Source organism: Mobula birostris, chromosome 6 (assembly GCF_030028105.1).
Source record: "Mobula birostris isolate sMobBir1 chromosome 6, sMobBir1.hap1, whole genome shotgun sequence".
NCBI lineage: Eukaryota > Metazoa > Chordata > Chondrichthyes > Myliobatiformes > Myliobatidae > Mobula > Mobula birostris.
In genome coordinates, this window is record NC_092375.1 from 114,760,040 (window position 1) to 114,786,679 (window position 26,640).

Genomic DNA, 26,640 nt, shown 5'->3' on the forward strand with positions numbered 1-26,640 from the left:
ATACACTGTTATTAAAGTCAGATAAGGCAAACAACAATGCAAGGCTTTACCAGGAGTTGGACAAATTGTACTCTGACCATGCAATACCTCAATTAATTCGGCTATTGAATTTAAAACAAAAATCAACAGAATCACCGCGTGGAAGTCTAAGCAAAACCAGTAGGCTTAATAGCAGTAAATGTAATTATTTTAGGATTTGCAGGAAACAAGGACTATGGGGTATCCACCACAAAATAATAACAATAATCAGCATTAGTCTTGGCCCAAATTTTTAAAAATTCAACTGCACTCACCATTAATGTTTTCAAAGAAGCACAATCCGTCTGTTGTTGTGATTGGTGGCGAAAGCATCAATGATTTTCTGGATGTCAAGTACTTTGGTCCTCCGGCTGTTTATGGCCAACAGAGCCAAGTTGCTGTTCCAAGCATCGTTGCTGCTATTCCTTAAGTAGTTTTTGAAGCATCTGAGGCAAGAGAAACTCCGTTTGCATGAGGCAGATGTAACAGGCAGAGTCAGTGATATGCAGATTAGTTTGTATAAATCTATAAATGCATCGCGGTAGGGTCTCATTAGAGCTAGAAATTCCACTGTGTCATTCACTGTCTGTCCCTGCTTTTGTTTTGTTTCCAGCAGATGCTGAACCTGATGTAGCTCTGCAGTCAGGTTCACTTCAGTTACTCCATTGTCTTTGGCCAATGGCCCAATACTGTTCTTGTCTAGAAAGAACTTGTGTTTGGGACTCAATGCTGAGACTTCAGTCAGAACGCTGCCAGTCTCAACTGAGAACCGTCTTTTCATTTCAGTCAGAAGTCTGTCTATAACTGGATAGAAACAGTGGTTGTGAAGGTCATCAGAGGATGTGACAGGTGTGTGTTCAGTTTGGGTCTTAACAACAAAATCGTGTAGGCGGTGGGGTGGCTGGGCCTGTCTCCTTTCATGTGGTCTGCTCTGTATACCGGCCTTGACGCACAGGTCCCTAGCTCTTGTCTGAATTTCACTCCATGATTCCTCTCCCCGTTTTGCTGAGAATGCATAGATAACAGACTGAGCCAAGTCCACAGCGGATGAAAGCTCCAAACTGGGAGATTGTAGCTGGTCTGACATGAACTTGGTGACTCGGAATAAATCCTCAAACAGAGTGAGAAGTAAAGCAAACTGCTCGTCAATCAGTCCATTTACAGCTCTGGCCTCAGTTTTCCTCCGTGCATTTGGTTGACCCATAATATCTTGTAGTGTAGCTAGAATGGCAGGGAGTGATTTCCTTATAGCCCACAAAGCTGTATACTGCCATGCCCAGCATGTATCTGACAATTTCTTCAACTCCACAGGCTGTGCAGTTGATTCCAGTTCTCTCTGTTTCTTCATGAAAAGATCATGGGCAACGGAGTTTGAAAAGAAGTTGTAAAGCAACTGCACAGTTTTAAAAAACTGTGTGTGTGTGTGTCTGTTAGTGTTACAGACTGTGGGACCTCTTTCCTGAACCTCTCTTGTACCCTGTTATTGCACCTGGATATCACTACCACCCCGTCATGACACTGACCTAAACACGCGTTCTTATCAATAACACACTGGGCGAGTGTCTGTTCGATGCTTTTAAGAAGCGACTCTGCATCCAACCCTGCTGCTGGAGTGAAATGCAAGAATTCTTCAAGCACTGTTTTGTTATTCAGATACCGCACCACCACTGATATTTGCTCCTTTTTACTCAAGTCTTTACTTCCATCTACCATGATGGCAAAATATCCAGCCTCCTTGATTTCTGCACTTATTTGACATCTGACCATATCTGCCATAATACCCATAATTCCATTTTGGATATCGTCATGGGTGTTTCTTGCATTTTCAGGATTGTCCTCTATTTTTTTGAGCTACAGTCTTATCAAACTTCCCAATTACACTGAGCGACTCAACAAAGTTTCCCCTATTGCCAGATCTATTATTCTTCCGGTGTCCTCGCTGGGCAATGCCTTTGCACACAGTATAGCGTAGAGACTCAACTACTGCTCTCATATACTCACGATTTTCTTGGACAATCGTTGCGTGTCCTTTATCAAGCATATTTCCCAATCTTGAACCGTCTTGTTTTCTCAATCTGAACTCGGCCCATGCCTCCATCGCAAACTTATGAGCTGCACTTACATGGTGGGTTTTGAAAGCTGTTGTAGCTTTCTGCCAGTTGTGGTAACCGGTGACAGTGAAGGTAGAATGGAACCCATGTCCTCCACACAGGAAATGCCTGCATGCGAAGCAGAATGTAGCATCTTTTGTGATTGAATATTCCAGCCAGGATACAGGTCAAACCAGACACGAATAAAACTCCTTTGCTGATTGCGAAGGGTACTTTTTCAATGCTGGCCGACAGGGTCCTTCCTCAGGCTGCTGGCTAACATCGCTAACAGTATTCCCACTCGCACTAAGAGCAGCTTCATTCAAGTTCTGTTCTGAATCCGGCTCCACTTCTTGTTTCTCTACTTCGCCCTCACACTCCTTCGATGAACTGCTGTCGTCCTCATCCCCACTTACTTCTTTCTGCATGTCACTATAAATTAAGACATGCTCAGGCTGAGACACCACTGATTCCTGTGGATGAGGTCGTTTGCTGACTAAAAATCAATCCATTTTTCACGCCGGCCAGAATAATCCACGTGCCAGGTCGACGCTAGCTTGTAAAAGCACAATGTGCGTGCGTGGCATCCGTTAGTCTCGCGAGACCCCGGATCTGCGCCTGCATGTATACTGTCAATCTCTCGCATGAGTGAGAGTGAGTGACATCACCACCTTAAGTGATCTTAGATCAGCTTAACTGATCTAAGGACAGCAATGGCAAGACATCGACAACGAACGAATAAGCAGAAGTGTAGTGGATCTGACAGTTTATAACTTTATTGCTGCATGGATGCTATGGTAATTGGGGGCGCTGTTTCACTAGATTAGCTGGAGAAACAAGCTGTGTTCAAAACTATACAGAGAAAGCAAAGCAGCTGCAGTTAATTACTTGGTTGTGCTATGGTGGGGCTATTGCAATTTCTGCTGGGGCTATAGCCCCAACTAGCACCACCTTAGCGCTGTCCCTGCTTAGCATGGTAGAGGTCAGACTGCCAGACTACTACAGCACCCCCTTTATCTGCGAGTTTGATGGAGATGCTAGAATTGGTGCGACAGAAGTGGAGAACAGAGCTTTCAGAAGGAGTGAGGTTGGAATTGGAGAGGGGAGTGTTGAAGTCAACAGTTGATGTCCGGTTAGCAGTCGGCAATGAAAAGGTTCAGAGCAGGCAGAAGAGCAGAGCAGGATGTCCAGGAGGAGGAGGGTTGAAGACAGGGGAAGGGGTCATTGGTGCAGGGTGGGGAGTCCTTGCTAAAGAAATAAGCTCAGAGATGGAGGCAGTGGAAATAACTCGCTGAGGTGTGGGTGCAGAGGGACAAAAGTGAGGCCCTTACTGAGGACAGAATGTTCTGCTTCAGAGAGGGGAAGGTCGGAGGTAATGGTGAAGACCCGGCACGGATGAGAACTGGGATCGGAGGGGGGAAGGGGGTTGACACCTTCTCAGGAAAAGGAAGGTTTTGGGTGCTCAGGGATTGTGGGGTGAGAGGAAAATGGAGTCTCCAAGGACCCAAGAGCTGGTGGTGGGACCTGAGAGTCTGGGTTTTGAATCTGCTCTGGATCATTTGAGTGATTGTGGTCGGCAGCATGGATTGTGGTCTGGAGACATCTGGGCCTGCGGGCGTTGGAGACAGCAGGTTCTGTGATCCTTGCAGAACGTGAAAAAGTCAGAATTGGCGATTGAAAGTGATCTGGCGGAGGATAAAGTAGTGGACAGGTCCATTAGAGGCAGCGGAGAAAGAATCACATTTGTGGAAGTAATTGGGATAGGGACACCAGGTACCTCCTCGTGGTAGAAAGTGTGGCATGTAGAACATGGTGGGAGAAGCAGTGGGAGAAACTGTCACTTGAATGTGGATACTGGAGTCCTCAAAGGGTGCAAATGGAGAAACTTGAAGATGAATCTGGAAGCCAAGCTGGCAGCGAAGACATGTTCCCAGGCAGGAACCTATCAACCTTCACTTGATCTTTGCAATGAATTCCATAGGTTCTCCAGAATGAAGAAATATAATAGAATCAATGGAGATCTGCACACAAAGATGATGAGCAACCAATGTGCAAGAGAAGAGAAACTATGCAAATACAAAGAAACAGATACTGTAATAACGAATAAGTAATACCGAGAATATGAGTTATTGAGTGCTTGAAAATGATTGCAACCACCAACTGTGACTCCAGCCTTGAACTCCAGGCCGGATCTTTATGTGCTGCTATTGTGACTCCCGTCTCCCCTTCTCCCACCACCACTCTGCAGCCCCGTCTCCCTCAGATCCCACCGTCAGCTCCTGGGCCCTCAGAGGTTCCATCTTCCTCTCACCCCAATCCTCCCCTCTTCACTGACACCCCCAGCCTCCCCCCTCCCCCCCCCACCCCCCGATCCCAGCTCTCATCCGTGCTGGGTCTTTACCATCCCCTCCGACCTTCAACTGTCTGAGGCAGAACGCTCTGTCCTCAGTAAGGGCCTCACCTTTGTCCCCCTTCGCCCACACCTCAGCGAGTTCCGCATTCACCATGATGCAGAACTCTTCTTCCTCCGTCTCCGAGCCTACTTCTTTGGCAAGGACTCTCCCACCCCCACTAATGACCCCTTCTCTCGTCTTCAACCCTCCTCCTCTTCATGGACACTCCGCTCTGGTTTTCTGCCTGCTCTGGGTCTCTTTATTGCTAACTGCCGACGGGACATCAACCGTCTCGACTTCACCGCACCTTGTTCCCATTCCAACCTTACTCCTTTCGAACGGTCTGCTCTCCACTCCCTCTGCACTAATCCTAACCTTACTATTAAACCCGCTGATAAGGGGGTTGCTGTTGTAGTCTGCCATACTGACCTCTACCCTGCCGAGGCACAGTGACAACTCGCGGATACCTCCTCTTATTTACCCCTCGATCCTGACCCCACTAAGGAGCACCAGGCCGTTGTCTCCCACACCATCACTGACTTTATCCGCTCAGGGGATCTCTTATCCACTGCTACCAACCTTGTAGTTCCCACACCTCACACTTCCCGTTTCTACCTCCTACCCAAGATCCACAAACCTGCCTGTCCTGGTAGACCTATTGTCTCAGCTTGCTCCTGCCCCACCGAACTTGTTTCTGCATACCTCGACACGGTTCTATCCCCCCTTGTTCAATCCCTTCCTATCTATGTTCGTGACACTTCTCATGCTCTTAAACTTTTCGATGATTTTAAGTTCCCTAGCCCCCACCACTTTATTTTCACCATGGATGTCCAGTCCCTATATACTTGCATCCCCCATCAGGAAGGTCTCAAAGCTCTCTGCTACTTTTTGGATTCCAGACCTAATCAGTTCTCCTCTACCACCACTCTGCTCTGTCTAGTGGAATTAGTCCTTACTCTTAATAATTTCTCCTTTGGCTCCTCCCACTTCCTCCAAACTAAAGGTGTAGCTATGGGCACCCATATGGGTCCCAGCTATGCCTGCCTTTTCGTTGGCTTTGTGGAACAATCTATGTTCCAAATCTATTCTGGTATCTGTCCCCCACTTTTTCTTCACTACATCGACGACTGCATTGGCGCTGCTTCCTGCACGCATGCTGAGCTCGTTGACTTCATTAACTTTGCCTCCAACTTTCACCCTGCCCTCAAGTTTACCTGGTCCATTTCCGACACCTCCCTCCCCTTTCTAGATCTTTCTGTCTCTATCTCTGGAGACAGCTTATCTACTGATGTCTACTATAAGCCCAATGACTCTCACAGCTATCTGGATTATTCCTCTTCTCACCCTGTCTCTTTCAAAAATGCCATCCCCTTCTCGCAATTCCTTCGTCTCTGCCGCATCTGCTCTCAGGATGAGGCTTTTCATTCCAGGACGAGGGAGATGTCTTCCTTTTTTAAAGAAAGGGGCTTCCCTTCCTCCACCATCAACTCTGCTCTCAAATGCATCTCCCCCATTTCACACACACCTGCTATCACTCCATCCTCCCGTCACCCCACTAGGAATAGGGTTCCCCTGGTCCTCACCTACCACCCCACCAGCCTCCGGGTCCAACATATTCTCCGTAACTTCCGCCACCTCCAACAGGATTCCACCACTAAGCACATCTTTCCCTCCTTCCCCCCCCCCCAGCTTTCCGCAGGGATCGCTCCGTACGCAACTCCCTTGTCCATTCTCTCCCCCCCCCCCCCCCCATCCCTCCCCACTGATCTCCCTCCTGGCACTTATCCTTGTAAGCGGAACAAGTGCTACACATGCCCTTACACTTCCTCCCTTACCACCATTCAGGGCCCCAGACAGTCCTTCCAGGTGAGGCGACACTTCACCTGTGAGTCGGCTGGGGTGATATACTGTGTCCGGTGCTCCCGATGTGGCCTTATATATATTGGCGAGACCCGATGCAGACTGGGAGATCGTTTTGCTGAACACCTACGCTCTGTCTGCCAGAGAAAGCAGGATCTCCTCGTGGCCACACATTTTACTTCCACATCCCATTCCCATTCTGATATGTCTATCCACGGCCTCCTCTACTGTAAAGATGATGCCACACTCGGGTTGGAGGAACAACCCTTTATATTCCGTCTGGGTAGCCTCCAACCTAATGGCATGAACATTGACTTCTCTAACTTCTGCTAATGCCCCACCTCCCCTTCATACCCCATCCTTTATTTATTTTCTCTGTCTCTCTGTCTCTCTTCCCCCCCCCCCGTCTCTCCCTTTTCTCCCTCTGTGCCTCTCTCTCTCCTTTTTCTCCCTCTGACTATACCCCTTGCCCATCCTCTGGGTATTTCTCCTCTTCCCCCCCCTTTCCTTCTCCCTGGGCCTCCTGTCCCATGATCCTCTCGTATCCCTTTTGCCAATCAGCTGTCCAGCTCTTGGCTCCATCCCTCCCCCTCATGTCTTCTATCATTTTGGATCTCCCCCTCCCACTTTTAAATCTCTTACTAGCTCTTCCTTCAGTTAGTCCTGACAAAGGGTCTCGGCCCGAAACGTCGACTGTACCTCTTCCTAGAGCTGCTGCCTGGCCTGCTACGTTCACTAGCAACTTTGAGTTGCTTGAATTTCCAGCATCTGCAGAATTCCTCGTGTTTACGCTTGAAAATGATCCATAGGTTGTGGTCCTATAATGGGAGAGCCCTAAGAGGGCACAAACTCAAAATAGAGGGACATCCAATTAGAATGGAAATGAGGAATTTCTTTAGTCAGTGGGTAGTGAATCTGGAATTTGTTGCCACATGAGGCTGTGAAGGCCAGGTCATTGGGTGTATTTAAGGTGTAAGTTGATGGGCTCTTGATTAGTCAGGGCGTGAAAGGTTACATGGAGAAGGCAGGAGAAATGGGGTTGAAGGGGCCATGATGAAATGTCGGAGCAGACTCAATTGGCCGAATGGTCTAATTCTGCTCCTATGTCTTGCGGTCTTACTGCTTGTAGGCATGGACTTCAGGTGGATGTGTTTTTTAAAAAAAGCTCAGCACATTGGCAATGCAAAGCAAAAATGAAACTGGCAAACATTGGAGTTGTAAACGAATTGGTCCTGTTTTCAGTTAGGAAATGCTGGGAGGAAGCTGATTTAACTCTTTTTTTTAAAAACAAACCATGTGACTACAAAACATTTGATTTTTAACAAAGATTATAAAGTTTCTTGTATCCTATAGTGCAGAATAAACAATCAGAATAAACAATTTAAGTAGATTTGGTTTTAAGTGATGGTTAATATTTAGTGCCTGTTAGATGTTGAGTGAGCATTTACTCCATGCCTCAATGTTTAAGTAATTCAATAACTTGTTATGCTTCAGTTTCCTAAAAATCTGGCTTTCTAAATATGGAAAAAAAATCTAGCATTTCCAGATAGATCTAAGGAGGATATGAAATACTTAAGGAAAATTAAAAGAGACAACAGACCACAGACCAAACTAGATCTCCTCCACCACCACCCTTGTACATCTGGCAGAACTCTTCCTCATACTCAACAATTTCACTTTTGCTCCTCGCACTTTCTTCAAACCCATGATGTAGCCGTGGGCACCTGCAAGGGTCCAGCTACACCTACCTTTTCATCAGCTATGTGGAACAGTGTATGTTCCAAACCTATATAGGGAATGCTCCCAAGCTCTTCCTGTACTACATCAACAACTGTTGCTTCCTGTACCCATGCTGAGCTTATAAATTTCACCAACTTTTACTCTATCTTCCACCCTACCCTCAAATTTATTTTGTCCCTCTCAGGCACTTCTGTCCCCTTTCTCGATTTCTCTGACTTCATCTCTGGTAACAAGCTGTCTAATTGTATCCTTTATAAAAACTCTTGACTGTACCTCTTCCCACACTGTTGCTTTTCAAAAATGCTATTTCCTTTTCTCTGTTCCTGCATCTCTGACACATCTTAGGATGAGGCTTCCCATTCCAGACCATCTGAGATGTCCTCCTTCAAAGAACAGAGTTTTTACTTCCTCCGCCATCTTCTAGCTCCATTATTCTCCGAGGCTTCTGCCATCTCCAATGGGATCTTACCACTGAACACGTCTTTCCTTCACCACAAGCATAAAACACAACAACCACAAACCAATGAAAGTTTCTCTTAAGTGCTTTTAGCCTATTTCTGTTTGTGTGTTGTCCACACTTCTTGTCCAGAAGGGGCTGGTCTTGGATCAAATTTCCAGCACTTAACCGTCTGAAATAATTTACAGATCTTGTCTCTATAATTAACATTTATTTTGCAGAGACAGAAAATTAACACCATAGCTGTTTCTGTCTTTGTTCTCTTTTAGCTTTGTTCTTTTCGTTGAATTGAACTGATACTATAAATTTGAACTTTCAGAAAACTGATGAAACCAGTGTTGCGTTGGATAAACTTCAACGTAAGGTTAAGCTTACTGAAATACAGTTATCTCAGTTAGAAGCCATACGTGATCAGGTGAGTACAAAAGAAGAAAGTGGCTTCTGAATATTTTAAGGACGTGCTAAATCATATACTTAGAACAGTACAGGCCTTTCATCCCACAATATTGTACCATTCTTAAATGCCCTGCCACATTGTTCTCCACTTTTTATCATCCATATCGCTATCTTAAGAAACTCTTAAATGCCATTAATGTATCAGTCTCTACCACCTCCCCGGCATCATGTTCTATGCACCTGCTTTGTGTATATATATAAAAAAAAAAGTTACCTCTGACATTCCTCTTGTACTTTACTCCAATCACCTTAAAATCATGCCCCCTCGTATTAGCCACTTATGGGGGTGGGGAAAGATGCTGGCTGTCCATTCTAAAAAATGCCTCTTCACATCTTATACACCCGAATCAAGTCACCTCCCATCCTCCTATCCTCCAAAGAAAAGTCCTAGCTTGCTCACCCTTTCTTCAACAGACATGCTTTCTAATCCAGGCAGCATCCTGATAAACCTCCTTTGCACCCACTCTAAAGCTGCCACATCCTGTAATGAGGCTACTGAACACAATACTCTGAAACTGGTTAGACCAAACTTAATAGAACTGCAACCTTGCCTTGTAGCTCTTGAGCTCCGTCCTCCAACTATCGAAGGCCAACACACCAGAGGCCTTCTTAACCACCCTATCAAATTGTGTGGCATTTTGGAATATATTTCAGGCTGAGACCCCTCAGCGGGACCTGCCGAAATCCTCAATCTGTTCCTTAATGTTTCTGTTGTTACTGACAGTTCTATAGAATAATCCCAAAAGAATAATTGCTCCCTTCCTGTTTCTGACTTCCATTTAAACTGACTGAATAGATGATCCCTTCAGGATGTCCTCACTTTCTTCAGCTGTGATATTATATCTGATTAGCAATGCCACTACTTTCTTCCCTGCCGCCCCACTTCTTTTGCCTTCCTTCCCATTGCCTATGAAACACCTGGACCTTGGAATACCTAGCAGCCATTCCTGTACTTGTGACAGCCAAGTACGTGAACCATGCGTAGTTCCGTGTACTGATCTATGCTCTAGATTCAGCACTCTTGTTCCTGACACTACTTGCATTAAAGTAGACCCATTTATGCCCTATCCACTTCCTATTCGACCTCACTGTTTCTCTGCTGGCTGTATCTACCATTACACCAACTATCCCAGCCTCTGACCTATCACTTTGATTCCCATCCCGACTGCCAACTTAGCTCCAGGGAGAACAGTTCCAGTCTATCCAGTCACCACTCATTATCCAAGTTCTCCTGTTCTAACAATATCCTTGTAAATTTCTTCTGTACCTTCCCCTGCTTAATCACATCCTTCCTATAGTATGGCAACCAAATCCAAGCAGAGAACTCCAGGTGGGATCTCACCAACGTCCTTTATAGCTGTAACATGACATGTCCTCTTTTGTACTCAAATATTTAAAAAGTACTTTGGAGTGAATACATAGAGGTGTTAGTGACGTAGAGGGTAAAATATCAGACTGTGTTGTAAATTTTCAGTGTTTGTCTCCTTTATTCTGAAGAAAACAACGCTAACTTGTGCATCTTCCATCTAGATCAACAGCCTTGACAGTCGTCTTGTCTCACATTTCATAAAATTACTAATATGGCCTCCCTGCTGTTGTTTTCTGCTCTTTGGCTTATCAAAGGTTTCAAAGGTACATTTGCTGTCAGAAATGTTTACAATAAAGATCCTGAAATGCTTTTACTTTGCATCCATTCATGAACAGAGTGCCCCAAAGAATGGACAACAGTTAAATGTTCGAACCTCAAAGTCCCCCCCCCCCAGCTCCCCTCCCGTGAGTAAGTGGCAGCAAGCAACAACTCCCCCCACCATCACCACCAGCAAAATAAAGCATCAGCACCTGCGACTAAGCACTCAAGCATGAGCAAAACTACAATAAAGACACAGACTTGCAGTTACCCCAAAGACTACATTGCTCACCCGGCATTCAACATACCACAGGCTCTCCATCTCTCTCCCTAATAAGGGAGAATGAGATATCTCTGTTTTCACAGCAAGTGGCAAGACCTAACAAACAAGTCATTGATTTCCAATGTTAAAACTCAGTTACGTTGTTTTTTTCGAGCTCTGTACCCAAAGGTCTGGAGTCACTGGGCACACAGCCGTAGAAACTATGCCCCTTCGTGTTAGCCATTTCAGCCCTGGGAAAAAGCCTCTGGCTATCCACACGATCAATGCTCCTCATCATCTTATATACCCTTATCAGGTCACCTCTCATCCTCTGTCGCTTCAAGGAGAAAAGGCCAACTACACTCAACCTATTCTCACAAGGTACACCCTCCAATCCAGGCAACATCCATACCTGCTTCGCAGCTGCTGCTACTGTGTGGTCCAGAATCTACGGAGGAGAAAGCCCTGAGTTCTCGGCTTTGCTTGTTGCTTGGCGGCTGGGGCGGGGTCAAAGCGCTCGGCAGAGGATGGTGCTCAGAGGGGCTGGTCGGAGGCTTGAAGTTTTCGGACGGACTCAGTCCGCTGTGGTTGGGTGCTTCCAATAGTGCTGCATTGGGGAGTTGGTGGCGCTTGGAGGTTCAGGGCGGGGAGAGTTCCTCCCTTCTGCCGCCTGCGTGGGATGATGAGTCTATTGGGACGTTGAGACTTCCTTTTACCATGCCCATGGTCTACTCTTTATCAAATTATGGTATTGCTTTGCACTGTTGTAACTATATGTTATAATTACGTGGTTTTGTCCATTTTAGTCTTGGTTTGTCCTGTGTTTTCTTGTGATATTCTGGAGGAACGTTGTATCATTTTTTTTAATGCATGCATTTCTAAATGACAATAAATGAGAACTGAACTGAACATCCTTGTAAATCTCCTCTGCACTCTTTCAATAGTATCCACATCCTTCCTGTAGTGAGGTGACCAGAACTGAATACAGTACTCCAAGTGGGGTCTGACCAAGGTCTTGTATAGCTGTAACATCTTATTGTTCAACAACATTGAATCACAGTGGATATAATTTGTTTTTTATAATCAACAGAAAGACTCCTTCGTGTCAAAGAGTGAAAACAATTCTCTACAAAGTAATCTAAATTAATTACAAATATAAAACAAAATAATTGATCGCATAAGTTTTCATTCTCTTTCCTTCCCCCCCCCCCACCCTTAATATGGCACACCAAATCATCACTGGTGCAGCCAATTGGTTTTGGAAGTCATATAATCATAAATGGAGAAAAACGTGCAGTCAGGGTGTTTCAATTACAGGTGTCCCCCGCTTTTCGAACGTTCGCTTTACGAAACCTCACTGTTACGAAAGACCTACATTAGTTCTCTGTTTTCACTAACAGAAGGTGTTTTCACTGTTTCGAAAAAAATCAGCGCATGATAAAAGGCAGCGCGCGCCCCGAGCAGGCGCTCTCCCCCGGATTTATTCTCGCCGGCATTGCTTTAACACGTGCCTGTGAGCAGCCGTTTGCAAGATGAGTTCTAAGGTATCGGAAAAGCCTGAAAGAGCTCATACGGGTGTTACACTTAGTGTAAAACTAGACATAATTAAGCGCTTTGATCGTGGTGAACGAAGTAAGGACAAAGTGAGTTTGGCTTGTGGAAGTTGACAAAGATGATGTTGAAGAGGTTTTGGCATCCCATGACCAGGAACTGATATATGAAGAGCTGATGCAATTGGAAGAGGAAAGGATAACAATCGAAACCGAATGCAGTAGCGAATTGAACGTGAAGCAACTGCGTGAGATTTTCGCTGCAATGATAAAGTACGACTTTAATTTTGAAAGGGTACATAGGTTTAGGGGATATTTGCAGGATGGTTTGAGTGCTTACAAACAACTGTACAATAGAAAAATGCACAAGGCTCAGCAGTCAAGCAAGCCTTCCACATCAGCCACAGCAGACGACGGACCTCGACCTTCGACATCGAGGCAGGTAGTCAGGAGAAGATGAGCTGCCTGCCCTAATGGAAACAGAGGACGATGAGATGACACCCCAGTGTTCCACCACCCCAACCCCCAGGCCATGGACAGATACCGATTTGGGGAGAATGCAGCGGTAGCCGGGAGGCACGCAGCACATCTTTAAGAAAAAAGCCAAAATAAACATGCTAATTAATTAGGTGCCGCCCAACATGAAATTAATTAGCATGTTTATTTCGGCTTTTTTCTTCAAGATGTGTTGGGTGCATCCCGGCTACCGCTGTACCCCTGCATGCTTCACGAATCGGTATTGATTCGCTGCCCGGAGGGTGAGGGCGACTACACCACTCCAACCTGCAACGACTCAGCCTAACACACCATCATCAGTGTGCTCTGTGCTGATTTCCCGATTCCCGTAAGTGATACTACACTGTACATACATTATTTCTATTTTATATCGGCTGTGTATTTTTACGTGTTATTTGGTATGATTTGGCAGCTTGATAACTTAAAGGTTAATGGAGAGAGTGTTTTTGCTGACAGCGCTTGCGTGAGATTTTCTGCCGACGGCGCTTGCTTGAGATTTTCGCTATGGACGACAGTGCAGGCAATGATTATGGAAAAGTATTTCTACTTTTTATAGGCTGTGTATTTATCATATTTCTGCTTTTACTATATTTTACTGTTATTTTAGGTTTTATGTGCTATTTGGCATGATTTGGTAGGTTATTTTTGGGTCTGCGAACGCTCACAAAATTTTCCCATATAAATAAATGGTAATTGCTTCTTCGCTTTACGACTTTCCGGCTTACGAACCGTTTCATAGGATGGCGGGGGAAACCTGTAATTGTGGTAAAAAATACGCCTGTACCTGGAAGGTCAAACTGCAGGTGAGTCAGTATCCTGGGAAAAACTACACCATGAAGACGAAAGAACACCCCAAGAAACTCCATGGAAAGGTTATTGAAAAGCACAAGTCATGAGATGGATACAAGAAAATTTCCAGGTCACGGAGTATCCCTTGGAGTACAGTTACAGCATTCATCAAGAAATGGAAAGAATATGGCATAGCTGTAAATCTGCCCAGAGCAAACTGTTCTCAAAAACTGAGTGACTGGGTAAGAAGGGAATTAGTGAGGAAGGCCACCAAGAGGCCTATGACAACTCAGGAGGAGTTGCAAGCTTCACTGGCTGAGATGGAAGAGACTGTGCAGACACCAACTTGCTCAAGAGCTGCACCAGTTGCAGCTCTATGAGAGAGTGGCAAAGGGAAAACCACTGTTAGAGTTTGCCAGAAGGCATGTGGGAGAGTGAAGTCAGCTAGAAGGTTCTATCGTCTGATGAAGCCAAAATTCAGCTTTTTTGCCATCAGATTAAAGGCTAAACACCACACATCATCGGAATCACACCATCACTGCTGTGAAGCATGGTAGTGGCTGCACCATGTTGCGGGGATGCTTCACTGCAGCAGACCCTGGAAGGCTTGGGAAGGTAAAAGATAAAATGAATGCAACAAAATCACAGGGCAATTCTGGAGGAAAACCTGATGTAGTCTGCAAGAGAACTGCAACTTGGTAGAAGATTTGTTTTCCAGCAAGACAATGACCCCAAGCATAAAGCCAGAACTACACAGGAATGGCTTAAAAACATCAAAATAAATGTCCTGGAGTGGCCAAATCAGAGGCCAGACCTCAATCTAAACAAAAATTTGTGGCTGGACTTGAAAAAGGACTGTTCATTCATGATCCCCACGCAATCTGACAGAGCTTGAGCAGTTTTGTAAACAAGACTGGGGAAATATTGCAGTGTCCAGATGTGCAAAGCTGACAAAGACCTATCAGCACAGACTTGAAGCTGTAATTGCTGCCAAAGGCGCATTTACTAAATACTGACTTGAAGGGGGTAAATACTTACAAAACGCAAAATAATTGATTGCATATTTGTAATTAATTTAGATTATATTTTGGAGATGTTTCACTTTGACACAAAAGTGCCTATTTCTGATCAGTATCAAAAAAGAAATTAAGCCACTGATTCAATATTGAGAATCAATAATACACGAAAACTTTGAAGAGGCGATGTCTACTTTTTATAGGCACTGATGTGCAGAAAGGTGCTGGAATAGGGCCAGTGACCACATGAAGGGTCCCATATTTAAACACTCTTGAATCTTTCCTGAACATTCAAGGAAAGGACATTTGAGCAGGGAGGATAAGTTAGAACTCTGTACAACACTAGATAACTGGAGTGCTGTTCTGGTGACCATGTGCAGGAAAGAATGTATACAGCATGTTGCCTTACTACTGTACAAGGGAAGATTGTTAAACTAGAATTGTTTTCTTTGAAACTATGGAGACTGAGGAAAGATTTAATTGAGATGAGTGGTGTATATAAAGTAAATAGGAAGTACCTATTACCATCAGAAGACCTATTTCTGCATCTTATGATTTGGTAACCACAAGTACAGGTATAAATTCACTGTAGATAGGATTAGAGAAGAAACAAGGAAAGCTTTTACCTCTGGAGGGAGGTAGGAGTTTGGAATTTATTATCTGAAAGGAAGGTAGGTAGATGAACACTTGAAACGTCAAAATGCTGTGGGGGGGGGTGGCAGTGTAATGGACCAATACAGAGATAGAGAAACAGCATCCGACATCAAAGATCTTCTGTACCCAGGCCATGCTCTTTTCTCACTGCTGCCATCAGGTGCCTCAGGACTTTCATCACCAGGTTCAAGGACAGTTACTTACCCTCAACCATCAGGCTCTTGAACAGAAGGGAATAAATAGCTGCATTAATTTAAGGACTCATTTGACCCTGTTATATTGTTATTTCATGTTCATTATTTATTACTATTTATTTGTATCTGCATTTGCAGTTTGTTTACAGTTAACAGTTCCTGAAGTTTACAGTTTAGATACTGTTCTATAGATGTGCTGAGTGTGCCCACAGAAAAAGAGTCTCTGAGTTGTATGTGGTGACATGTATGTACTCTGATAATAAAATTTGCTTTGATCTTTGAATTGCCAGGAAACGGGGTCAATATAGATAAATATGTGATACTGGCACAGATAAAGTGGGTGAAAGAGCCTGTTTCACTGCTGTGTGACTGCATAATTCTGTGACCATGAGTATAAATTCAAAGTCATTAAAAGTAAATTGAAAGCACAATTAGTTTTTGAAAGGTGATAAATGGGATGGGTTTCTAGTTTAGAAAGTTGTCAGATATTTTGGAAATTTAAAATGAAATTAGGCTAAGTAAATTAAAGTTTAAACAAATCTTCATTTGTCTGTTTACTTTGTACTTAAGATTGTTTCATGTTCAACCAAGCAGCTGGGTGAGTGACAATGAGCTATGTCAAGCAGCCATTATGGACCTTGATTCTGTATACGTATTTTGTTTCACAGGAATGCATTTATTGGCAGAAGAAGGTAGAGCACATGCAAAGCCTTGAACAGGGAGACATGCACAAGGCAGATCTAGAACAAGCTCTAAAAGAGATTCATTCTGAACATGAAGAGCTTGCAAAGAGAAATAAAGAGAATATAGACAAGTATAAGCAAAAGGTATATTTGGATCATAATCATTGCAATGTTCTTGTAAGATACTTTATGCAATTACTGGCTATCAATAATACGCTCCTTAGCAACTACAGCAACTGTTAAAATCGAAAGCTGTTAAGGAAAGAAGGGAAAAAGCAAGGGCTCATGACTTTCCTGCCTCATATGCCATGTTCCTATACCCAGTCCCTCACAAATGTTTCAAATTCACGTTTATTTGTCACGTATACATCGAAACATACAGTGAAATGTATTATTTGTACTCAAAACTAACACAGCCTAAAGATGTGCAGAGGTCAGCCCACAAGTGTTGACATGAATTCTAGCACCAATGTAGCATGCCCACAGTGTTCAGCAAAATAACACAAGCAACAATAACAAACTTTTAAAATGTTATGTTTTATTTTAGTGATGCAATGCTCTTCCAGTTCAATGAGCCGTGCTACCCAGCACCCTACCTATTTAACCCTAGCCTAGTTACAGAACAATTTACAGTGACTAATTAACCTACTAACCACTACATCTTTGAACTGTGGAAGTAATCAGAGCACCCAGAGAAAACCCACACAGTTCATAGGGAGGACAAACACTTTACAGACGGCACTGGAATTGAACTCCAAACCCTGACTCCCTGAGCTGTGATGGTGTTGTGCTAACTGCTGCACTACTGTGGCACCCTGCACTGGAGCAACTCAGCAGGTCTGCTACACCTATGGAAAGGGTTGACTCGTTGGTCCGAGACCCTTCATCAGGACTGGGAACGAAGGAAGAAGCCAGAATCTAGAGCACAAAGCAGCAAAACAAGTTTATTTCCCACCTTTCCACCCAGTTACCTATTCACTCAAACACACAGACAGGCCTTCATCCCCAGGACAGGCAGCCTCTGACCTCCAGTTCTTGACCCTGGACTCTTAAGACTTGCGTTCTTTTGGTGAAGTAAGATCACTGGTCACTCATATACTGCTCAAGCCAGATGGAGGTTGTCTTGGTCATGTGTTCACCTTCCACCATAAGGTATTCATGGAGCTGGAATGGCTGGGGGATATTAAGGGGTGCTTTCACATGTGCATGGAAGGTCACTCCAGCCCCTGGCTCTTCAGTTACTGCTCCTGATCTCTAATTCTCTCTCATCCCTGCCCTTAAAGGCTAACCTGACCCTGATTCCCTGCACTGTCCGTGCTCATACTGGTCCCTAGTCAGTATGAGCGACACTGGACTGCAGCTGCTGAAATCGAGAGCACAGAAGGGAAGTAATGTGGGAACTGGGTGTGGAGGCAAAAGGGTAGTCAGTGTTTCAGGCCAAGTCCCCACATCAGCACCCAAAACATTGACCACCCCTTTTCCTCCACAGATGCTGCTTGACTGCTAAGTCCCTCTGGTAGTTTTTCTGTCCTACCAATGTAAGATGAGGTTGTACTGTGTTGGAAATCCAGCTATACAATCAGACACACATAGCTGTGTTGTTGTGTAAGAAGATTAATAACTGATCAGACAGTTAGAATGAGAGGCCAAAAACATTGATGCCCCAGGTAGCAAACCTAGTTTCATATTACGGTTATGAAAGTTTTCAGCCTGAAATGTCAGCTGTTTATTCATTTCTATAGATGCTGCTTGATGTGCTGAGTTCCTCCAGCATTTAGTGTGTGTTGCTTTGGATCTCCAGCATCTGCCGGGTCTCTTGTGTTCATAAACATTTGGCGATTTTTATGTTTGTGTTGTCATACATTGAATGCACTTTTCCAGGCATGTGTCTAATTCACTTTTGTCACTTTCACAGTTTGAGGAAGCCAGCACCAGGGCACTAGAAAATGCCAAGAAGGAACTAGAATGTTATCTTAAAGAAATGAATGAACTAAAATTAAAAGTAAGTATCTTATCAGTTGTTATTTCATCTATATCCTGATTAATTTTCTTAATTTATAGCTAGAAACCCTACTGCAACATGGCTGAATAAAAGAAAATATTTTGGTGGAATTTCTCGTATTTTGGTAGAATTTCTCTTATTTTGGCTTCTTGACCTAGAATTTGGGTTCAGTAACAAACTGAATTACTGACCCGAAAGAAGGCTGCCTGCAATGAACTAGTGATATTTGTGGTATGAATTTCTCCACTCTCAGTCCAAGTACAAGGTTTCAACCTAAAACATTAACAAATCCTTCCCTCCTACAGATGCCGCTCGACCTGCTGAGTCTTCCAGCAGATTGTTTATTGCTCCAGATTCCAGCATCTGAAGTTTCATGCATCTTGATTAGTAAGGAAACTGAAATGTTGACCTTTATGGTGAGGGAGAGCAGAAAAGCAGTAGGGAAGTTTTTATTGATCTGTACAGGCTGCTAGTCAGAACACATCTGGAGTAATATATATATAGTTTTGCTTTCCAAATATAAGGAAGCTTGTGCTAGCATTGATGGTAGTACAGAGAAGGTTCACTGAGTTGATTCCTGGGATGAAGGATTAATGCATATTGGTCCTAAACCCTTTGGAGGAAAAAAAAATGGGAGGTGGACGTATTGAAATATGTAAGATTCTATCAGGAGTTTGTACGTCCTCCCCGTGAATCATGTGAGTTTCATCCAGTCGCTCCAGTTTCCTCCCACAATCCAAAGATGTTCCAGTTTAGTAGGTTACTTGGTCACCGTAAATTGTTCTGTGATTAGGTGGGTTGCTGGGCAGTGTGGCTCTTTGGGCCAAAAGGGCATGCTCTGTGCTATATTTCTAAATAAATGATTCTTACGGGGTTTGACAAAGTAAATATTGAAAAGACACTTCCCCTTGTGGTATATCCGAAGTAATGAGCAGTTTTGAAGTAATGAGCAGGTTGTAAAACAGAGATTAAAATTTTTTTCTTTCAGATATTTTGGAATTCCCAAACAATGGAATTCCACAAAGAACTGTGGAGCTTGAGTCACTGAATGTATTGAAGGCTGCATCTGAAAGGGAACACAGTAATTGAGGGTTATAGGGACTGGTGTGGAAAACAGAAGTCTAAATCCAAATCTTACTGACAACCTTACTGACAGGTAGAACAGATCTAGTGGGTCATAAGATCTATTGCTGTTCCTATTCCTCATGCTTTTTCCAGAATCAATCCTTCATTTCTTTTTAATTCCTTACATGTTGCCCTTCAACAATATTCTGTGAATGCAATAATCTTGATATTTCCACTGACAAACCCCAGGTCTATCTCAGCACCATCCTCCACTGTATGTATTTATAGCTGGAGATACTGAGTAAAAATTAAGTCAAGGCATGTCTTTATACTCTATTGAAAATGCCATTCTCTGACCTCTGCTTATTGGTATATTTATCAGCAATGCCTTCAGTCAGCCTGAAAATATACCTCTTTATTATCACTGACATGTGACATGAATTTGTTTGCAAAAAGACAAAAATCTATCAATTACAAAATTAAATAATGCAACTGAAAAGTAACTTAAAAGTTTGTGTTCATGCATCGCTGGAAAATCTAATGGTGGAAGGGAACAAGCTGTTCTTGAACTGTTGAGTTTGGGCATTCAGGCTCCTGTATCTCCTCCCTAATGAGAAGGGGGCATGTCCTGGATGGTGATGGTTTATTTAGAAGTATGGCACAGTGACAGGTCCTTCCAGCCAAACAATCCCATGCTGCCCCAGTACCTCATGTGACCTACTAACTCATACATCTTTGGAATATGGGAGGAGAATGGAGCAACCGGAGGAAACCTACACAGCCAGAAATTCCTTCCAGACAGCATCAGAATTGAATCTGTCACTGGCACCGCTATACTACCGTGTCACCCATTTGTCAATATCATGTCCTGAAATACAGTGAAAAGCCTGTCGCATACTGTTCATACTGATCAATTTATTACAGTGTATTAAGTTAATACAAGGGAAAACAATTACAGAATGCAGAATAAACTGTTACAGTTAGAGAACGTACAGTGCAGGTATACGATAAGGTGCAAAGTCATAATGAGGTAAAATATGAGGTCGAGTCCATCTTGGTATAATAGGTAACCATTCAGTAGTCTTATAACAGTTGAAGCTGTCCTTTTCCTGGTGGTACGTGCTTTCAGGCCTTTATATTCTGCCCAATAGGAGAGGGAAGAAGAGTGGCTTTTGTGGGTAATGTCTTTGAATATGCTGGCGGCATTACGGAGGAAGCAGGAACTCTAGATGGAGTTCATGGAGGGGTGGCTGGATTCTGATGCACTGAGTCGTATCCATAACTCTGCAGTTTCTTGCGGTTACATGCAGAGCAGTTGCCATACCAAGCTATGATATTTCCAGATAGAGTGCTTTTGTCGTGCATTGATAAAAATTAAGGTTGATGGGAACACACCAAATTTCTTTAGCCTCCTCTGGAAATAGAAGCTTTCTTGGCCATGGCTACAATGGTAGACAGTGTACTTTGACATTGTCTACCATTGTAGTGAGCTATATCTAAAATAACAGTGTAAAAGCAGAATTTGGCTATGCAGTCAGAGGGTGCGCAGGTGCAACCTTGTGGGATGCCAGTGTTGAGGATGATCATGGTGGAGGTGTTGCTGCCTATTCTTACTGTTCTTGTAGTCTGGTCAGATGTGAAGGTTCCAGTTTCAGCAGAGGTGTTGACATGCAGGGTCCAGAGTTTGGTGAGAAGTTTGCTTGGAAATATATAATTGAGGGTGGAGCTGTAGTCAATAAACAATCTACTGTATTTTTCATTGTACAAATCCCTCAGATTAGTGTAGGGCAAGTGAAATGGCATCACTGTAGTCCTGTTTCAGTGATAGGTGAATTGCAGTGGGTCAGGTTGCCTTGGACGCTAGAGTTAGTGCATGCCATGTCCAGCATCTTGAAGCATTTCATAATGGTGGATATCAGGGTCAGTAGGCGGTAGTCATTAAGGCACATTAACCTTGTGTTTTTTGGGTACGGGGATAATAGTGGCGCTAAATCAGGAGAGAACCACAGGATGAAGCAGGGAGAAGTTAAAAATGTCCACAAGTACTCTCTCACGTTGATCTGCATAGGATCTAAGGACATGGTCAGGGACAGTGTCCAGTCCAGATGATTCCTGTGGGCTCACTCTTTGGAAGACTGATCTAATGTTTGCAACCTTGACGGTGGGTCCAAGTGTCTTGGAGGCTATTGGGTGGATGGTGACATACCAATCCCCGTCTATCGAAACCTGCATAGAATGGTCTAAGGTCACCAGGAGGGGAAGCACAATTGTTCGTGATGATGCCTATTGTACAAAGTAGAAGTAAGCCTGCCACAACTGACTGCTGGCCTGATACTGTCCCTTGGCATTCCTGATAACTTTCTGGAGGTCATATCTCGATTTCTTGCAAAGGTTGGTCACGTAACTTTGAATGCTGCAGACCTAGAACAGTAAGGAATGAAACATCTGCGTTGTTCCTTTTAGTATACGTGCCTCAGTACACTTGCTGATGCATCTGTGATGGTGGTGACGTACTCATCTCGGCCAGTAGTTGAACCTTCGAACATAGGCCAGTCTACTGACTCAGCCTTCATGTAGAAGCTCATCTGCTTCTTCAGACCAGCACTGTAAGAGCTTTCTGCACTGGATCCTACTGTTTCAGGATCTGTGTGTATGCAGGAGGCACAGCATGGTGGTTCCATTTACTGAAAGGTCTCCTTGGATCCCATGCCCCCTTACTTTCTGAAGGAGCCTGGCATGGGGAACTTTATCAAATGCCTTACTGAAATCCATATACACTATATCCACAGCTCTACCTTCATCAATGTGTTTTATTACTTCCATGTACTTACTCTTGCATCTCCCCCATACTTTCCTCCAATCACTTGAAAGTATGCCCTCTTGTATTAGGCATTGCCAGCCTGTGGAAAAAGTCTCTGGCTGTCCACTCTATATATGCCTCTTAATCATCTTATCTACCAAATTCAGAATAAGGTGGATGAAGTTGTGGCACAATTAAAGATTAGTCAGTATGAAGTTGTGGGCATCACTGAGTCATGGCTGAAATAATGTCATAATTGGGAGTTTAACATCAAAGTATATACTTTGTATCAAAAGGACAGGTAGGAAGACATAGGCAGTGGGGTAGCTCTGTTGGTAAGAGATGGAATTGCATTTTTAGAAGGTGGTGACATAGGGTCAGAGAATGTTGAATCATTGTTTGTGAAGCCAAGAAACTGCAAAGCTTAAAAAAAAATTATGGGAATCATATGTAGGCCTCCAAATAGTAGCCAGGATGTGGAGTTGAGATTGCAAAGGGAGCTGGAAAAGGCATGTACTAGGGCAATTGTAATGGGGACTTCAATATGCAAGGAGATTTGGGGAAAATCAGGTTGGTGTCGGATGGCAAGAGGGAATTTGTTGAATGGCCACGAAATAGCTTTTTGGAGCAGCTTGTGCCCGAGCCTATTAGGAGAAAGGCATCTTAGATTGGATGTTGTGTAATAACCCAGATTTTATTAGTCAGCTTAACGTAAAGGAAGCCTTAGGCAGTGATCATAGCATGCATGATTGAAATCATACTGCAATTTGAGAGGGAGAAGCATAAGTCACATCTATCGGTATCGCAATGGAATGAAGGGAATTATAGAAGCATGAGAGGAGCTTGCTCAGGTTGATTAGAGGGGGATACTGGTGGGGATGACAGCAGAACACAGGTGGCTGAAGTTTCTGGGAATAGTTCACAAGGTGCAGGACAGATATGTCCCACAGAAAAGTTTTCAAATGGCAGGGGTATGCAACCATGGCTGACAAGGGAAGTTAAGGACTGTGTGAAAGCCAAGGAAAAGGCATGTAAGGTAGCAAAAGTGAGTTGGAAGTTGGATGATTGGGTAGCTTCTAAATCCAACAAAAGGCAACTAAAAAGCTACAAGGGAAAAGATGAAATGAGGGCAAACTAGGTGATAATTTAAAGCAGTTTACTAAATGTCTTTTCAGTTATATAACGAATCAAAGGGAGGTGAGAGTTGATGTTGGACCACTGAAAGTGATGCTGGTGGGGTAGTAATGGGGGACAAAGAAATGGCAGATGAACTTTAAGTACTTTGTGAAAGATACTAGCTGTATTCTAGAGGCCCGTAAGCGTCAGGGAGTAAGAGTGAGTGCCATTGCTATTACAAAGGAATATGGCGGGGCAAACTCAAAGGTCTTAAGGTGGGTAAGTCAGCTGGCCCAAATGGACCACATCCCAGAGTTCTGAAGGAGATTCCTGAAGAGATAACAGATGCATTGGGCATGATCTTTCAAGAATCACCTGATTCTGTCATGGACTCGGAGGACTGGAAAATTGCACAGGTCATTCAACTCTTTAATAAGCGAGAAAGACAAAAAGAGCGGAAATTATAGGCCAATTAGCCTAACCTCAGTGGTTAGGAAAGTGTTGGATTCCATTATTAAGGATGAGATTTGGAAGTACTTGGAGACTAATGATAAAATAAGTCAAAGTCAGCATGGTTTTTGCAAAGGGAAAACTTGCTTGACAAATCCATTTGGAATTATTTCAGGAAGTAACCAGCAGGGTAGATAAAGGAAAGACAATAGATATCATTTACTTAGATTTTCAGAAGGCATTTGATAAGGTGCCTCACATGAGGCTGCTTAATAAGATAAAATTCTGTGGCGTTACGGGAAATATAGTGGCATGGCTAGAGGAATGGCTGATAGAGTAGGCAGCAAGTGGGAATAAAGGGGGCCTTTTCTGGTTGGCTGCCAGTGAAGAGTGGTGTTCCTCAGGGGTCAGTATTGGGACCACTTCTTTTCACATTGTTTGTCATTGATTTAGACACTGGAATTGATGGCTTTGTGGCAAAGTTTGCAGATGATATGAAGATAGGGGGATGGGTAAGTAGTGCTGAGGAAGCAATGCGATTCCATTAGGACCTAGACAAATTGGAAGAATGGCAAAAGTGGCAGATGGAATACAGTGTTCGGAAATGTATGATAATGCATTTTGGTAAAAGGGACAGTAGTGCAGACTATTATCGAAATGGGGAGAAAATTCAAACGTCATAGGTGCAAAAGGACTTGGGAGTCCTCATGCAAGATTCCAGGAAGGTTAGTTCACAGGTTGAGTTTGGTAAAGAAGGCAAATGAAATGTTGGCATTTATTTTAAGGGGAATAGAATTATAAAAGCAAGGAGATAATGTGCATTGTCATTGGAGAGAGTCAAGAGGAGGTTCACAAGGATTCCAGGAATGAAAGGGTTAACATATGAAGAACATTTGGCAGATTTGGGCTTGTACTCACTGGAATTTAGAAGAATGCGGGTGATCTCATTGAAGCCTACCGAATAATGAAAGGAATAGATAAAGTGGATGTGAGGAGGATGTTTCCTCTGGTGGGGGTATCCAGAACTAAAGGGCACAGCCTCAAAATTGAGGGGCGACCTTTTAAAACATAAGGAAGGAGGAATTTTTTGGTCAGAGAGTGGTGACTCTGTGGAATGCTGTGCCACAGACTGAGGTGGAGGCCAAGTTCATAGGTATATTCAAAGCAAAAGTTGATAGATTCCTGATTGGTCAGGGCATCAAGGGATATGAGAGAGCAGGTGTACAGGGTTGAATGAGATCCAGGAGCAGCCGTGATGAAATGATGTTTGCTTCTTTGTTTTATGGTCTAAATCTGCTCTTGTCCTTCTGCATTCCAAAGAGAAAAGCCCGAGATCACACAAACTTTCCTCATCAGGGATGTTGAAACCTAGGAATTTGAAGTCACTCTCCCTCTCCACTGCTGACTTCTAGATGAAGACAGTCGTAGAGAAGTACAGCACAGAAACAGGCCCTTTGGCCCATTGAGTCCATTCCAAAACCATTTATACAGTCTACTCCCAATGACCTGCACAGGGGCCATCACCCTCCATATCCCTACTATCCATGTACCTATCCAAACTTCTCTTAAATGTTGAAATTGAGTTCACATGGACCACTTGTGCTGGCAGCTCATTCCACACTCTCATAACCCTCTGAATGAAGAAGTTTCCCCTCTTGTCCCTCTTAAACTTCTCACCTTTCACCCTTAAGTCATGACTTCTGGTTGTAGTCCCACCCAACTTCAGTGGAAAAAGCCTGCTTGCATTTACTCGACCTCTACCCCTCATGATTTTGTATACCTCAATCAAATCTCCTCTCAATCTTCTACATTCTAAAGAATATAGTCTTATTTTAGTCTTAATCTGTTCAATCTTTCCTTATAATTCAGGTCCTCCAGTCCCGGCAACATCTTTGTAAATTTCCTCTGACTCTTTCAAACTTGTTTATATCTTTCCTGTAGATAGGTGACCAAAACTGCACACAAGATTCGAAATTAGGCCTCACCAATGTCCTGTACAACTTCAACATCACCTCTCATCTTCTGAACTCAGTGCATTAATTTATGAAGGCCAATGTGCCAAAAGCTTTCTTTATGACCCTATCTTCCTGTGATGCTACTTTCAATGAGCTATGTACCTGTATTCCGAGATTTCTCTGTTCTACCATAGTCCTCAGTGCCCTACCATTCATTGTGTAAAACCTACCCTGGTTGGTCCTACCAAAGTCCAAAACTTCACGTTTGTCTGCACTCTGCCAGTGTGAAGTCACATTCAGTTCCTTGGACTTGCAGATATTGAGTGGGAGGTTTTTGTTGACATAAATTTTGATCATCTGCCATAATATTTTGTTCAAGATTGTTTATGTCGTTTCCTGTACACAAACATAAAGGAGAATGAAACTTGTTCCCAGATCCAATGCAGCACAATAGTCACAAAAATAATAACACAATAAATAAAAATGCATCAGACAGCTTGTATACAATGATTGAATGTCTATAAAGTGACACTAGGTTATACATAAGATGACTGATGGGAAATGAAGTGGTAGGGGAGTTAGTGGGTGGAGGTGTTGATCAGCCTTGTTGTTTGGGGAAACTAACTGTGTTTGATCTGGTGGTCCTGGTGTGGATGCTACGTATCCTCCTCCTTAGTGGGAGTGGACAAACAGTCCATGAACAGGGTGGGTGGGATCCTTCATGATGTTACTGGCCCTTTTCTGTCACCTCACTGTATACACGTCCTTGATGATGGGTAGGCTGGTCTTGCATTGGGCAGTTTTGACATCATGTTGTAGAGCCTTCCTGTATGCCACAGTGCAGTTTCCATACCAAGCTGTGATGCAGTTTGTTAGGATACAGTACTGCATGCCTGTAGAATGACATCAACAGAGATGTGCGTAGTCCAACTCTCTTCAGCCTCCGA

General features: G+C 43.6%; 1 protein-coding gene across 1 annotated transcript in view; it reads left to right on the forward strand.

Moving 5' to 3' along the window:
- LOC140199870 (glial fibrillary acidic protein-like) overlaps nucleotides 1-26,640 on the forward strand; it is a 39,801-nt gene that overhangs the window by 8,138 nt on the left and 5,023 nt on the right. The window contains exons 3-5 of the mRNA XM_072262381.1: nucleotides 8,878-8,973; nucleotides 16,291-16,449; nucleotides 18,221-18,307. Of these exons, the coding sequence (XP_072118482.1) occupies nucleotides 8,878-8,973; nucleotides 16,291-16,449; nucleotides 18,221-18,307 (342 nt within the window). The remainder of the gene's footprint in view (nucleotides 1-8,877; nucleotides 8,974-16,290; nucleotides 16,450-18,220; nucleotides 18,308-26,640) is intronic.